Source organism: Cricetulus griseus, chromosome 3 (genome assembly GCF_003668045.3).
Source record: "Cricetulus griseus strain 17A/GY chromosome 3, alternate assembly CriGri-PICRH-1.0, whole genome shotgun sequence".
Classification (NCBI taxonomy): Eukaryota; Metazoa; Chordata; class Mammalia; order Rodentia; family Cricetidae; genus Cricetulus; species Cricetulus griseus.
Window position 1 is genome coordinate 197,730,822 of NC_048596.1, and position 13,261 is coordinate 197,744,082.

Sequence of the window (13,261 nt, forward strand, 5' to 3'; positions counted from 1 at the left end):
AGATCCGTGTGAGGACTCTGCACATGTGTGGAACCTCAGTGCGCATGCATGGTTTTCCCTTTAAAAGTTCTACCTACCCCCACCTCTCCCCTCTTCTCTCTTCTGCTCTGCTCTTCTCTTCACTTACGCCCTCTTCTCTCTGTCTCTCTGCCTTGCTCTGTTCTTCCATTTCTCTCTCTCTCTCCATCTCCCACCCTATAATAAACTGGTTAATGTGCTCTCTATAGTTCGTGTTCCATGTCCATCTCTCTCGAATTTTTAATTTAAGCAAAAGAGTAACATTTTAGAATAACAGCCATCTCTCCATTTTCCAGCACTGATGGACAGCTCCCCTAACATAGGATTTCCTGGGTTGCTCAAGTCCTTCTGGTCTGCAGCAAGAGGGAAAGAGAGCTCCATTCTGCTAACCTGCAGCTGCTGTCTCACAGGGAGCATCAAGGGTAGGAAGGGGCACACCGGCAGGTGAGGACACTGGAAAAACAGCAGGGAGAGGATGGGATGGCCAGTAGCTGTGCTGGGGAAGAATGGGAGGGAAGACCAGACCAGCAGGTGCTGGGCCAGAGGCCAGCGCAGCTTGAGGCCTGCTTCCCATAGTACCTGTGACAACTTGAAAGGGGTGGTTACTGAGCTAGCACAGTTTTCTAAGGCTGGGTCCCTGCAAGGAGACATATATCACAAGATTTTTTTTCCCTTAATATGTGAACAAGGCTTGCCCTTCTGGGGCAAAGGACTATGTTAATGGACACTGTGGAAGACCCATTGGTAAAAACAAGAAACTTCTCAGGCATGCACATTTGAATAAAACAAACTCTCCACCTAAGTGCTTATTTTGACTTTGCCTAGGATCAATGGCACAAATGCTATGTCTGGGGAAGCAGAGGCAGCTGCCACCCGTCTCACTCTCATTGAGGTACAGTGAGGCCCTTAGCCCCATGACTTATACCTGTGCAGACTGGGTAGACATGATCACACATGTCCACAATGTGGGGTTTGTCTCTGGATGCAGAATCCCATCCCCACTTGTGTTCTGCGAGACTGCGGGTCTGCAATGATTACAAGCATCACACGGACTTCACAAGCAGAACAAGAACTAGAATGGGTCAGAATGAGTCAGAGCACACATTATCCCAAGAGTCATGATGTGTTATGTGCGCCATTCCTACCCATTAGGAAAGTTTATCCTCTTCCCAGAAGAACTGAGCACAGCAGCAGGCCACCAACAATGGCAAACTGTCACATGCCAGAGGCATCCCATCAACGGAGAGGACACAGCTCTTCTGGTGAGAGCTGCTCACCAGGTCATATATCCCTCTGATGCCCCAGTGCCACCCTCAAGGTGTTGGCACCCAGGTGTAGGCCCTGAAGGAGAGAGGCAGCCTGCCGGGCAGCAGCTGAGTCTACATAGTGTAGAATGGCCCTGTGCTGTGGCTCCTGCCAGGTGAGCATAAGGGGCACTGCCCCCAGCTCTTGGAGGGCTCTCTTCAGCTCACTCACACGAGCACTGTAGGGCAGGTTTCCCACAGCCACAGTGGCAGCTAGGTGGGTGTCCACGCCCTGCAGGGGGCTATGGGCCCCTCCTACGGAACCTGTTTGTGACTGTGGTATATCTCAAGGTCTCCTGATAGTGCTTGGAGCTAGGTGCTGGCTGCCAGTCTCAGCTTGAAGAGTGACATCCTTCCCGGCCCGCTTTTCTCGCTCACGAAGGTTCCTGAGTACTGGGATTTTCGTAAGCATCTCACAACTGACCTGAAAAAGACAGTGATCTCAGTTGGTCTTGGGAGGAATTCTGACAATGTATCACACCTTATGGATGAAAGGATGCTGAAGGGCCCAGGGCAGTCTCAGGGGAGATAAGACTCCCTACATGTTTAGTTTTACTCATTTCTGTGATGCTGGCGGTGAAGCACGGGCCTCAGGACACAGGCTACACAAGCATTCTACCACTGGGCTACAGCCCACCATTTCTTTTTTTTTTTTTTTGAGACAAAGCCTCATCATATTGCCCAGGCTTGTCTTGGCATCAAACTTGCCATCCAGAGTGCCTGGTGATAAGCCTGCAATACCAGGCCAGGCCTGCATTCTATTCCTTAATAGAAAGTCACCAATCTGCAGCTTGGATCCCATGGCAGGCTAAATGAAATCCTGACACTCTGAAGTTTCCCAGATTGTCCCTTTATGTGCCACAGTGAGGGTGGAATGGGTCTTTTATCTTCCTGGAGGAAACAACTGGGGTTCCTCTGTGGGCCATTTACCCAGAAGAGGCCCCTGCAGTTAGTTGTAATAACATGGGCCACAAGACAATTCCCTGCTCCTTTCAGGAGAGTGATGGCTCCTATGGTGCCTGTGGCTGGGATGGAGTCCGTTACCTGCCCAGGATCATCTCTTGGGTCAAACTGAGACCTGGCCCCACACACAGCCAGACAGGTCTGACACTGAGTATGAATCATGCAGCACTCTCTAGCAGTGGGCCACCAAATTACTAAATGAACAGCTTGTTGAGCTCAGTGTCAGCCTGTAGGACTTTTGCACAGATCACCTGAGGTCCAACTGAATTGCTATAGTTGGTCACCAACATCCCAACAGTGGAAGAAAGATCACCATGTGGGCACAGTGTGCTTTGGAGGATGAGCTGGATGCCTGAGCTGTGTGCACACACACAGCTGGAAGCATGCAGACCATCAGCAGCCAGTTTGCCAGTGGGCTGCCAGGACTGAGCTGACAGAGCAGCCTGAATAGCAGAGCCTGCATTGGGCCAGGAAGGAGACCTGTCCAGTCCATTCTGACACTTCTCATCCATCAAAGACAACTATTTCTTTAATTTTGGTGGCACAAAGCTGGTAAACAAGCAGTTTCTGAGAGAACAGCCATGTCTCCAAGGCAGGGTTTCTTGTTTATTTTTTGTTTTGTTTTTGTAGTTGTTGCTGCTGGGTCTGTTTGTTTTGTTTTTCAAGACAGGGTTTTGGGCTGGAGAGATGGCTCAGAGGTTAAGAGTACTGGCTGATCTTCCAGAGGTCCTAAGTTCAATTTCCAGCAACCACATGGTGGCTCACAACAATCTATAATAAGATCTGGTGCCTTCTTCTGGCCGGCAGGCATCTAAGCAGGCAGAACACTGTATACATAATAAATAAATCTTAAAGAAAAAAAAAAAGACAAGGTTTCTCTGTGTGGCTTTGGAGCCTGCCCTGGAACTCAATCTGTAGACCAGGCTGGCCTTGAACTCCTTGAGATCCACCTGCCTCTGTCTCCCAAGTGCTGGGATTTAAGGTATGCATCACTGTGCCTGGCTCAAGGCAGGGTTTCTATAGTGCACACTTCAGATCAGCACTCAGACTCTAGGGTTGCTTTCCTATGAAGTCAAGCAGCACAGGAGCCACAATGATGGCATCTCCTGATGCTCAGGCTACTATGGAGCCAGGCGTCACTCCTTTCTGGAACAGTCTGTTTTGAGTAGGGAGTGATGACACCCGGCATGGCTTGGCTCACTTCTCCACAAGTCCCAACCACATTGGCTCTGCCATTTCCCAGCTGCTTACATTTGGGCTAGCAGAATGGGGTTGATGTCGCTGCCCAGGCTGACGGGAGATTCTGTTTTGCCTAGCTGGCAATTAGGAATGGTCATTATGTTTTGCCAATGTGCCACATGAAATAAAATTCTACGTTTTGGGCTGGGAAGACGGCTCAGCAGTTAGCAGCACTGGCTGCTCTTCCAGAGGACCTAGGTTCAATCCCCAACACGCCCACCAGGCAGCTCACAGAAGATCCAGATCTCTCTTCTGGCCTCCACAGACACCTGCATTGGTGCACACATACCCACACAAACACAAGTGTGTAAAATTAAAAATAAAAAAACCATCTTAAAAAAAAAAAAAAAAAGGGCTGGAGAGATGGCTCAGAGGTTAAGAGCACTGACTGTTCTGTTCTTCCAGATGTCCTGAGTTAAATTCCCAGCAACCACATGGTGGCTCACAACCATCCGTTATGAGATCTGGTGCCCTCTTCTGATGTGCAGATATACATGGAAGCAGAATGCTGTATACATAATAAATAAATAAAATCTTTAAAAAAAAGTTTAAAAATTCCACTTTTTTAAAAAAAGATTTATTTATTTATTATATACAGTGTTCTGTCTGCATGTATGCCTGCAGGCCAGAAGAGGGCACCAGATCTCATTACAGATGGTTGTGAGTCACCATGTGGTAGCTGAGAATTGAACTCAGGACCTCTAGAAGACCAACTAGTGTTCTTAGCCACTGAGCCATCTCTTCTACTTTAAAATCAACAGAAAACATTTTTATGCTCTGTAATTAATCATTCCATCCTCTAAAAATTATAACTCAGATTTGATTTTCATGTGTTAATCACCTAGAAGTTTGCAATCCCCTATGGGGGCTGGCAGCATAGGCTTGTAATCCTGGCTACTTGAGAGGCATAGGCAGTGAACCCTGCCTCCAAAATAAAAATAAGCAAAGGACTGGGAGGTAGCTCTGTAGCAGAGTGCTTGCCCAGCATCACAAGGCTGTAAAAATAAAAACCCTCAGGGCATGGTAGCACACACCCTGAGGAATGACACCCAAGGTTGACCTCTGGCCTCTACACATGCACATACATGAACACGAATGCGCACTCATGTATACACATACACACACACTGAAAAAAACACTAGCAAAGGAGCCACAATGCAGTGACCCTCCATCACTGCTTTCTAGGTAGATTCTAAGTCTCAGCCTTAAGATGTGACTCAGAGCTACACCATTCAAAGTCACAAGTAATGCTAAGTCCAGCCACACGGGACAGTGGACAGTGGCCTGGCCATACAAGGAACACATCAGAGCCACTACAGTAGGCCATGTCAGCCACAGTAATGACCCACCTTGGACCAGATGATCCCTGTTGGCTTTGGGCGCACACAGCCTGTAGCAATGACCCTGGTGGGAGTGATGATGTAGTCAACAGTGAGATCGTGGTCCTCCAGAAGAGCCTCAGGGATGTCAACAACCTGGACAGGGTAAGGCACTGACTTAGTCAGGTTACAGCAGGGCCCTGAAGGAACTGAGCAACTGGATAGATGATCTTCAGTGCATGAGACTCAGTGCCTCATCAATCAACACCTTTCATAGCATGATGCAAGAATAGGTGTTGTGGAATATTACTTTAACTATGCAAATATGTTAGATTTGTCTATGTTGTGGAATATTACTTTAACTAGGCAAAGATGTGTTACATTTGTTTATGCTGCATTTGTTTAACTATGTAAAGATGTGTTGCTGTTTTACCTTGCCTGCCTAAGGCACCTGATTAGTCTAATAAGAAGCTGAATAGCTAATACCTAGGCAGTAGCAGGATAGGTGGGGCTGGTGGACAGAGAGAATAAGTAGGAGGAGGAGGAATCTAGGCTCCAGAGGAGAGAGAATAGAGAACAAGGGAGAAAGAGAGGGAGAAGCCTGGGGCTGGCCAGCCAGTCAACAACCAGACAGACATGGAAGAAGCAGGAAATATAGGACATACAGAATGAAAGAAAGGTAAAAAGCCCTGAGGCAAAATGTGGATGAAGAAAAAGAGGTTAAAGTAAGTTATAAGAGCTAGTGGGACAAGCATAGGATAATGCTGAGCATTCATAACTAACAACAGTCTCTGTCTCATGATCTGGGGGTCGGTGGTCTGAGAAAGCCTGCTACAAAGAAGTGTCTCTCTCACCCCTCCCTCTCCTCGAGCAGCAAGAGGGCACCAGTGACTCATCTGCAGTGCTTACCTGGCAGTCATGGACAATGGTGACAACTGGTGTCCCCTCATGGACAGCTCCCATAGACACCATCATGGCATATTCGAGATCCGCATAGCCTTCTCCCTTCCCAATTCGCCAGCCTAGGAGACAAGGCAGGGATACAGCAGAAGTGGGTTCCTATCAGGTCTAGGTGGAAAGGGTGACATCTCAGTGTTCCTGTTGTCCACAGCAACCCATAGTGACCCTGGAACATGAATCCATGGGCACCAAACACTGACAGTGCACAGTGAGTAGATGAACCTCAGATGCCACATGGGGTGACCAAACTTGCACTTGTGTGCCAGTCATGTCACCAAGACAGTGAAAAGCAGTGACAGCAGCCAGGTTCTAAGGCACAGCTGCAATCAGCACTCAGAGGCTAAGGTGAGGGGACGGAGAGCTAAAGTCAAGTTCTGAAATAAAAAACCAAATGCCACAAAAGGTTCTATTTCCAAGGCCAGGTGTTTGATCTGCCTGCCTTAGGAAGAGAAGCCAAATGCAAAGGGGAGGCCAGGCTTAGCAGGGCTGCACGGTCACAGGCCCATGCAGGCAGAAGCACAGAGGACTATAGCAGTCAGCAAGCAGTAATGGCCTTTGGCTTTCAGTGTGTACCTGGCTCTTCTGGAGTCTGGGTACCATCACAGCATCACCCCAAGAGGAAGCACACAAGATGCCTCTCTAAGATTCAGACCTACCTGAGCTCCTCTGACAGAAATGCATATGTGATGGAATGAGATAAAGACAATGGGACAGAAGGGCAGCAGACAGTAATGAACAGGCTATATAGCTGGGGTGAGCTGAGAGGAGGTCAAAAGGCAGGCAGGAAGCCCTATATGGTGGCACACATACATGGTAGGTGGGAATCTGGGAAACATGAAAGAACCAGGAGCCTATGAGAGGAAGATTAACTCTGAGGCCAGCGCGGGCCACACAACAGCACTGTCTTTAAAGGATCACTATCAGCCTACTAAAGGTTCAAGTTGTATAATCCCAACCATGTGCAGGGGACAGGAAGAGAGGTGCTGGGGTTCCTGTGACTGTTAGTGCCAACTGTCAACTTGACAGAACCTAGGACCACCAGGGAAACAGGCCTCTGTGAATGCCTGTGAGGATTATCCAGACTGCATTCACTATTCTATGGCACTCATGAGATTCTGGTCTGACTAAAACAAGACAAAGCCTCTATAAGTGACCAGGGCAGCAACTGAGGTCAGGCATACAGAGGGGAATGACTGACAAAGGGTGAGTGCACAGAGCAGCCTTCACCAGGACACCCTGACTCTTACTTACCTTTCTCAGACACAGCAACAGATCCCACCACAATTAAATCCACGAGAACATTGGAATCCAAGCCCAAAGGGATGCTGAAGTTCCGCACACCCTATAAAAGGAGATTGAAGGCCGAACTCATGGTCTCAGAGCAGTCAGAGTGGATGTGACTCCCACACTACCCTACAGGAGGCAGTATCCTAGGACAGCCAGTTCCAGAACAATTTAATTTGAGGGTGTGTCTTCTACAATTCCTACCCCAGGAAGATGGCCAGAGGAAACTAACCACAAAAGTCACAGAACACTAATGCCAAAAGAGCACCTTGGGTAGAATCAGGTGGGAACTACACACAACCAGGCCAGACCCTACTGAGTCACAGAAGCTTCAGGTTCCTCAGCACAGGGACACCAGGACAAATATTAGAAAGGAGGGCACGGGAGGTTATACACCTTAAGCTAGACATGGTCAGTATCCCATGTGGCCACAGCTTCATGCAGGGCACTCTTGCTTCTGGGTATGTACCCCAAGTGCACCCATTCATCCTGATGATCAGAGGCCTGGATAGAAGGTGTGAAGGGACTGCACCTGTGTAGCAGGTCAGAGACCTGGCAAGTCTCTTCTGGGATCAGTGTACAGCCAGGATTGGTCTCCCTGAAACACATCACAGTGCATTCGCCACCCTGTTGGAGCTTTGTGCCGTCCCTCTAGTGGCCGTGGAAATAGGCTCTTCACTGACTGAGTTGGGGCCCAAGACTGATCACTGCCCTGCCTCTGAGCACCCTGTGCAGGGGCCCAGGACTGACCACCACCCTGTCTTGGGACTGACCACTGCCCTGTCTGAGAAACCTGAGCTGTGGGGCTTGGGATTGACCATAACCATGGCTTTACCTTACTTTTCATCTTTTTTTCTTTTTCCATTTTCTTCAGTGCTAGGATGGAATCTGGGGCCTCATACATGAAGAGGAAGGGCTCTAGTGAACTGTATTCCACCCCACCCCAATTCCTTTTAATATTTATTCTGAAATGTAATCTTGCTATAATGCCAAGGCAGGTTTGGATCATCAATCCTCCCACCCCAGCTTCCCCAGTAGCTGATTTCACCAAATCCAGCCCTCCTGAACTTGCTCCTTTACATATACGTACTTTATTTTTATAGCATACTGTACATATTTTTGTAAGCTGTAGTCAATTCTATTTCTTCATAAGAAAAGTTATCAGAAAATAAAAAAATCATTCAACCTTCACATATTAGATTCAAGGTAAAATCCCTTTAAAAGGGTTAAGTAAAATGACATGGGTTTATGACTCTTTAAGCAGCTACCAAATGTTATTTAACGTAAGATGCAAATCCCGGTTCTCTAACACATCAATGAATCTACAGACTCCAGTTTAGCTGGACTGTGAAGTTTCTGATGATATTCAATACTGCTCCTGACAGCAGTTACAATCGACAGGCAGGCACTTTCCAGAGCATCCTGCCCTCCAGTGTCATCTAAACAAGTGGGAGCAAGCACAGGTGCACAGCACTAAATCTACCACAAGAGGGCACAAGAGTGCCTGATGCTGGTCTTACCAGCTCTTGAACAAGCATTAACCAGCCAAAGCATCTATTTAAATATCTATTGTATGGGCTTTGTGTAAACTCCATGGTGTTCTATTTTACAGTACACTGACTCATGAGGACGGTCCTCCAGGGAGGGGGCTTCTAGCACTCACCTGGGAGGTGGCACATTTCCTCAGTATGTCTTTAGTGGCTCCAGGAGGTGGTGTGATCTTATTAAACAGCCCTGTCCTGAGTCGTGGTGTTGGGACCAGCAGTGTCTTTTTGCTCTTTGAGGAAAAAGACAATCAATTACACATCAAGTGCATGTTTTTCCCATGAAGAAAGGGAATCTCAACTAAAGAACACCTGAGCTACTTCCCCTCTCAAGCCTGGTTCCCCTGAGGGCCACTTGTGGACTGCTGGTGACAGTACAGTGTCCATCCCCAGTGTCCCCTCCCATCACCAATGGCTCCCACTGCTCCCTGCTATTCTCACTGCTGTATGGGGTGTCACTCTAGTTAAATATCATCTCACTGCCTGGAAAGTGAGGCAGACACTTCTGTGCTTCCAGGAAGCCTCCTTGAGCTTAGAGAAGCAGAGAAGGAGTTCCATGGCACTGCTCTTCTCAGCCCGAAGGCCTTATGACCTTCCTTACTGCACAATATGGAAGGCACCCTACACAGCTGAGGCTTCTGTCATGTAATGTGACAGCAATGAGGGACCATCGAGTCATTCCATGGCCTCTGGCAGTCCCAGGCTGATTAAAGGTGTGCACCACCACCACCTAATAAAGTATTGTTAGACCCCCGGAAAAACTCAGGTATCCAGGGTCCCAGGCCACGACCATGGTCACCCCAATCACCAGGCAGATTCGAGAGCTTGATGCAAACTGCATGAGGCTTTATTGTTTTTTGTTTTTTTTTTTTTAACGAGCTAGCCCCATGGCGGATGGCTAGAAAAAGATAGCTTGAACCGGCTGCAGAGAGATCTTGTAGGGCAGCATAAGGGGAGTGTCTAGGGGTACGCACAGGCTCAGGATTGGTGTGCCTCCAGGCTTGGAGGGCCTGCCCTGTGTTAATTGGCCAATTGGTTGTTATGGCCCATAGGCCCTCCCAGGGTGGTTGCTATAATCCATGCATCATTGCTGTACACTTGTCCGTAAAGCACACCCAGTGCCGTAAAGTATAGCGCCACCAGCTAACTTCTGATTGGTTCCTTGCCACGAGGCAGGGATCTGACTTTCTAGTGACTAGGACAAGGTCAAACAAGCATGTGTTCAGCTGTTATGGCTGCTGAAATGGGGAGCCGGTCCCTTCAGTATCAGATTTCTAACTGAGTAGTTTTTTTGTTTATTTGTTTCAAGGAATTAGAACAGTAAAACTGTAGTGAAGAAACAGGCTATTGTAAATTGCAGTCACAGCACAATTTACCTAGCCAATGCATGATAGGTTGTGCCCTTATGACGAAGGGCAGCTTGGGAACATGGAGTTACCTGCAGTGCGAGCAACCGGACACCTTCCAGGGGCTTATCAGGGTCCACTTTCACTTCCTGTGTCCCAGCAAAGACTTCCAGGTCTTTGATGCTTTGGCAAGCCAGGTAAGACCCCTAGTTAGGCAAAGACTGTGATGTACTCACCTCTAGCACGAGGAAGCGGACATTTCTCTGAGGAGCATCAGGGTTGACTTTAATGGTTCTTGCCACACTGAAAGCATGCAGGTGTGGGAAATGCTCCGCAGCCCGAGAAGCACCCTGTGTGAGTGTGACTGCATGTCACCATGAGGACAGGGGCCAAGTATAGCCTAGGCATCACAGTCCAGCATCCACCCAGATACAGGAGTCTACATTTCCCCAAGAAGATACCTCAGAAAGAGCACAGGATGGAAAGGGACTAGCCCAGAACTCAGGTTAGTTTTTTGTTTGTTTGTTTGTTTTTAAAGATTTACTTATTTTATGTATATGAGTGCCAAAAGAAGGCATCAGATCCCACTATAGATGGTTGTGAGCCACCATGCGGTTGCTGGGAACTGAACTCAAGACCTCTGGAAGAGCAGCCAGTGCTCGTCACCATGGAGCCATGTCTCCAGGCCCAGAACTCAGTTTTTAAGGGAAAAAGACTCTAAAAAGAACACAAATCTCAAGTGCAGAGCCTGGGGGATTTCCAAAGAAGAACAGGGCTCACGTAAGCACCAGCTCTTCAAGCAGCAGGGTGCCCAGAGGCCTCTTTGCCTGCTTCCTCCACTCCAGAGACCATGGGCTCATCCTGTGTTCCCTGTGCCCTCTTCTCTGCACTCTTTGCCCATCTGTCTCCCACAAAAGCATAGACACAACTGAGACCACAGTGAGGAACGGTCTCCAGGGGCCCTGCAGTCTCAAGTCAGCTCAGCCAAAACCAAAGCTAGGCCAGTGTAGGGTCAAAGTCCAGGTAACATGGGGTGCTGGTGGGCACTAGGTCCTAGGCCAACCAGGGCCTTGGTCTATCTTCACAAGCACCTCAGTTCTCTTCAAAAGAACAAAGCAAAGACCACAAACAACGTTACACTGCATGTCCTCCTGCCCTCATCTCTCTATGACAGGGCTTCATGTGGCTCAGTCAGACTTCCAACTCACTGCCTGTCTTCCCAGTGCCCAGATGGCCAGCTTGAGCAGCATCCGGCTTACATTGCCTACTTCAGGCTAATTATTTTCCATGCAAACTATCAGCAATATTCATTTGGGTTGACTAGTATTTTGAACAGTTAGGAAACTGAGGGCTGGGGCTTCCATCGCATGATGCTTCTCTGAGCACTAAAGGCTGGGCTTCCTCTGAGCAGATTCCATAAGCCCCTCCATAAGTGGATGAGGGAGGCCAGCTCTGTGAAAAGTACTGGTAGCAGCTACAGTGCAACCCTTTCACTCCCCCAGAGAGGCTGTGCCCCTTTGGGTAATGGAGGGGTATGTGTCAAAACACAGAGCACTCCAGGCCCTCCTGGATTCTGCCTCTGTTCACTGTGCCTCTAAAATCAATCCTACCAGAAAGCAGAGGAGCAGTTGTTACTGACTTGACTCTCCCAGGGATAGCTTTATCCCCTTCTAACAACATCAGGAACCCTTTTGTACCTTAAAGTTGGGAATCCTGTGATGAACAGGTCGGGGAAAGTCAGCTAAATCATGCGATTCCATATAGTCCCAGATTCGTTCACGGATGCCTTGCTTGGAGACACCTATGACAACAGAGGACTGTGACTTACTGATAAAAAGCAATCCTACAGTGCATGGGGCCACTTGTATACCTGCTCTTGTGACAACATCTGCACAGGAGTTTGTGTCCATACCAGACAAGCTTAAGGTGCCAAGTCTCTCTTCAGAGCAATGGAAATATTAGTTTTCCTTCAAGGCCCCTCACCAGTGGAGAGAAGAGCTCCTATTCAGTCTCCATTTCTGCTAGGAAATGGGAACATACTGTAAAACATAGCTGTGGAGTCATCTGCATTTTCTCTGCAGCACTAGGGGCTCCAGCATTCTAGGCAAGCACTCTTCTGATGAGCCACACACCTTTTTGAGGCAGGGTGTCACTCTGTTGCTCTTGCTTCAGCCTCCCAAGTAGCAAGGGTTACAAATGTGCACCACCAGGTTTGGCTGGAATGTAGTCTTTTCAACTATGTGGGAGCGCAGTAGGTCAAATTCAGGGCTTTAAGTGTGTTAAGCATGCACACTATCACCGGACCACACCCCCAACCTGTCCTTTTAAGTTGTCAAACCTTACAAATGTTAAATTGTTAAACCTCACAAGACTACTGTGTAGAAAGGACATTTGTCTGCGGTGGGTGGGGAGGGCATGCAGGTGCCAGCGGAGGCCAGGGTCCCTTCCCTTGGAACTGAAGTTATGAGCTATCGTATATGCTTGCTGGGACTTAACTCCAGTCCTCTGCAAGAACAATAAGCGCTCTTAACCACAGAGCTCTCTCTCCAGCCTCCTACTTTTGTCCTTTGTAAATTTCGTGGCATCACAGCGTTTGCAAGGGGAGACCCCACTGACTGGCAAGTAGATGCTTTCCAGACATTCGCTGCTTGGTGCATATGTTCCCTCGTTCACAGCGGAGCCGTGAACGCGCTGCGCGGGTGCTAGACGCTGAACGACGACCCCACCACCACCCCTCACCCCCTCCCTGCCCTGGCTATTTTAAACGTGTCTAGCCCCGCTGGGCGAGGGCCAAACGGATTCTCCCTCGCGGCTGTCAGTCTGGGTATCAGAGCCGAAACGGGCCGAGTCGCGTCCTCCACACGCCACGCTCGGACCACGGGGACTACTGCGCCGACCCAGCCTCAGTTTCCCCCATTGCCCTATGAGCTCCTCACCAGCTAGCGCCTCCATGGCTAACACACGTCACAACGCGACGCCTCTCACCGCTCATTCTGGCGCTTTCAGTGACGTCAAACGCCTGCGCTTCGAGGGCGCCTGCGCACTAAGGGTACATGGTGGGTTTGGGGTACACGCATGCGTGTGCGACTTAGCGGGTGGGGTTCCCGCTCTGTGTTCGTGGTGTTCTTTAACTTTCTGCTCGCTAAACACTGCTTCTGCATGCACCCAACTCTTCAATAGATGTCAAGTGGCCGCTGGAGCCGCCTTAGAACTAGAATGCCCGAGACCTCCCGGGGACACATGCACACAACAAGCATGCATTCGTATTATATGGAATATAATAC

The 13,261-nt window shown here is 48.8% G+C and overlaps 1 protein-coding gene across 1 annotated transcript; it reads right to left on the bottom strand.

The window, feature by feature from the left end:
- Positions 1-1,071: 1,071 nt before the first annotated feature.
- Mthfsd (methenyltetrahydrofolate synthetase domain containing) lies at positions 1,072-13,012 on the bottom strand. The gene is given in 8 exon segments (XM_027410714.2): positions 1,072-1,746; positions 4,874-4,999; positions 5,753-5,865; positions 7,055-7,145; positions 8,751-8,864; positions 10,214-10,327; positions 11,675-11,778; positions 12,914-13,012. Coding segments are annotated over 8 exon segments (1,125 nt in total). The 5' UTR covers positions 12,930-13,012; the 3' UTR covers positions 1,072-1,299.
- Positions 13,013-13,261: the final 249 nt, after the last annotated feature.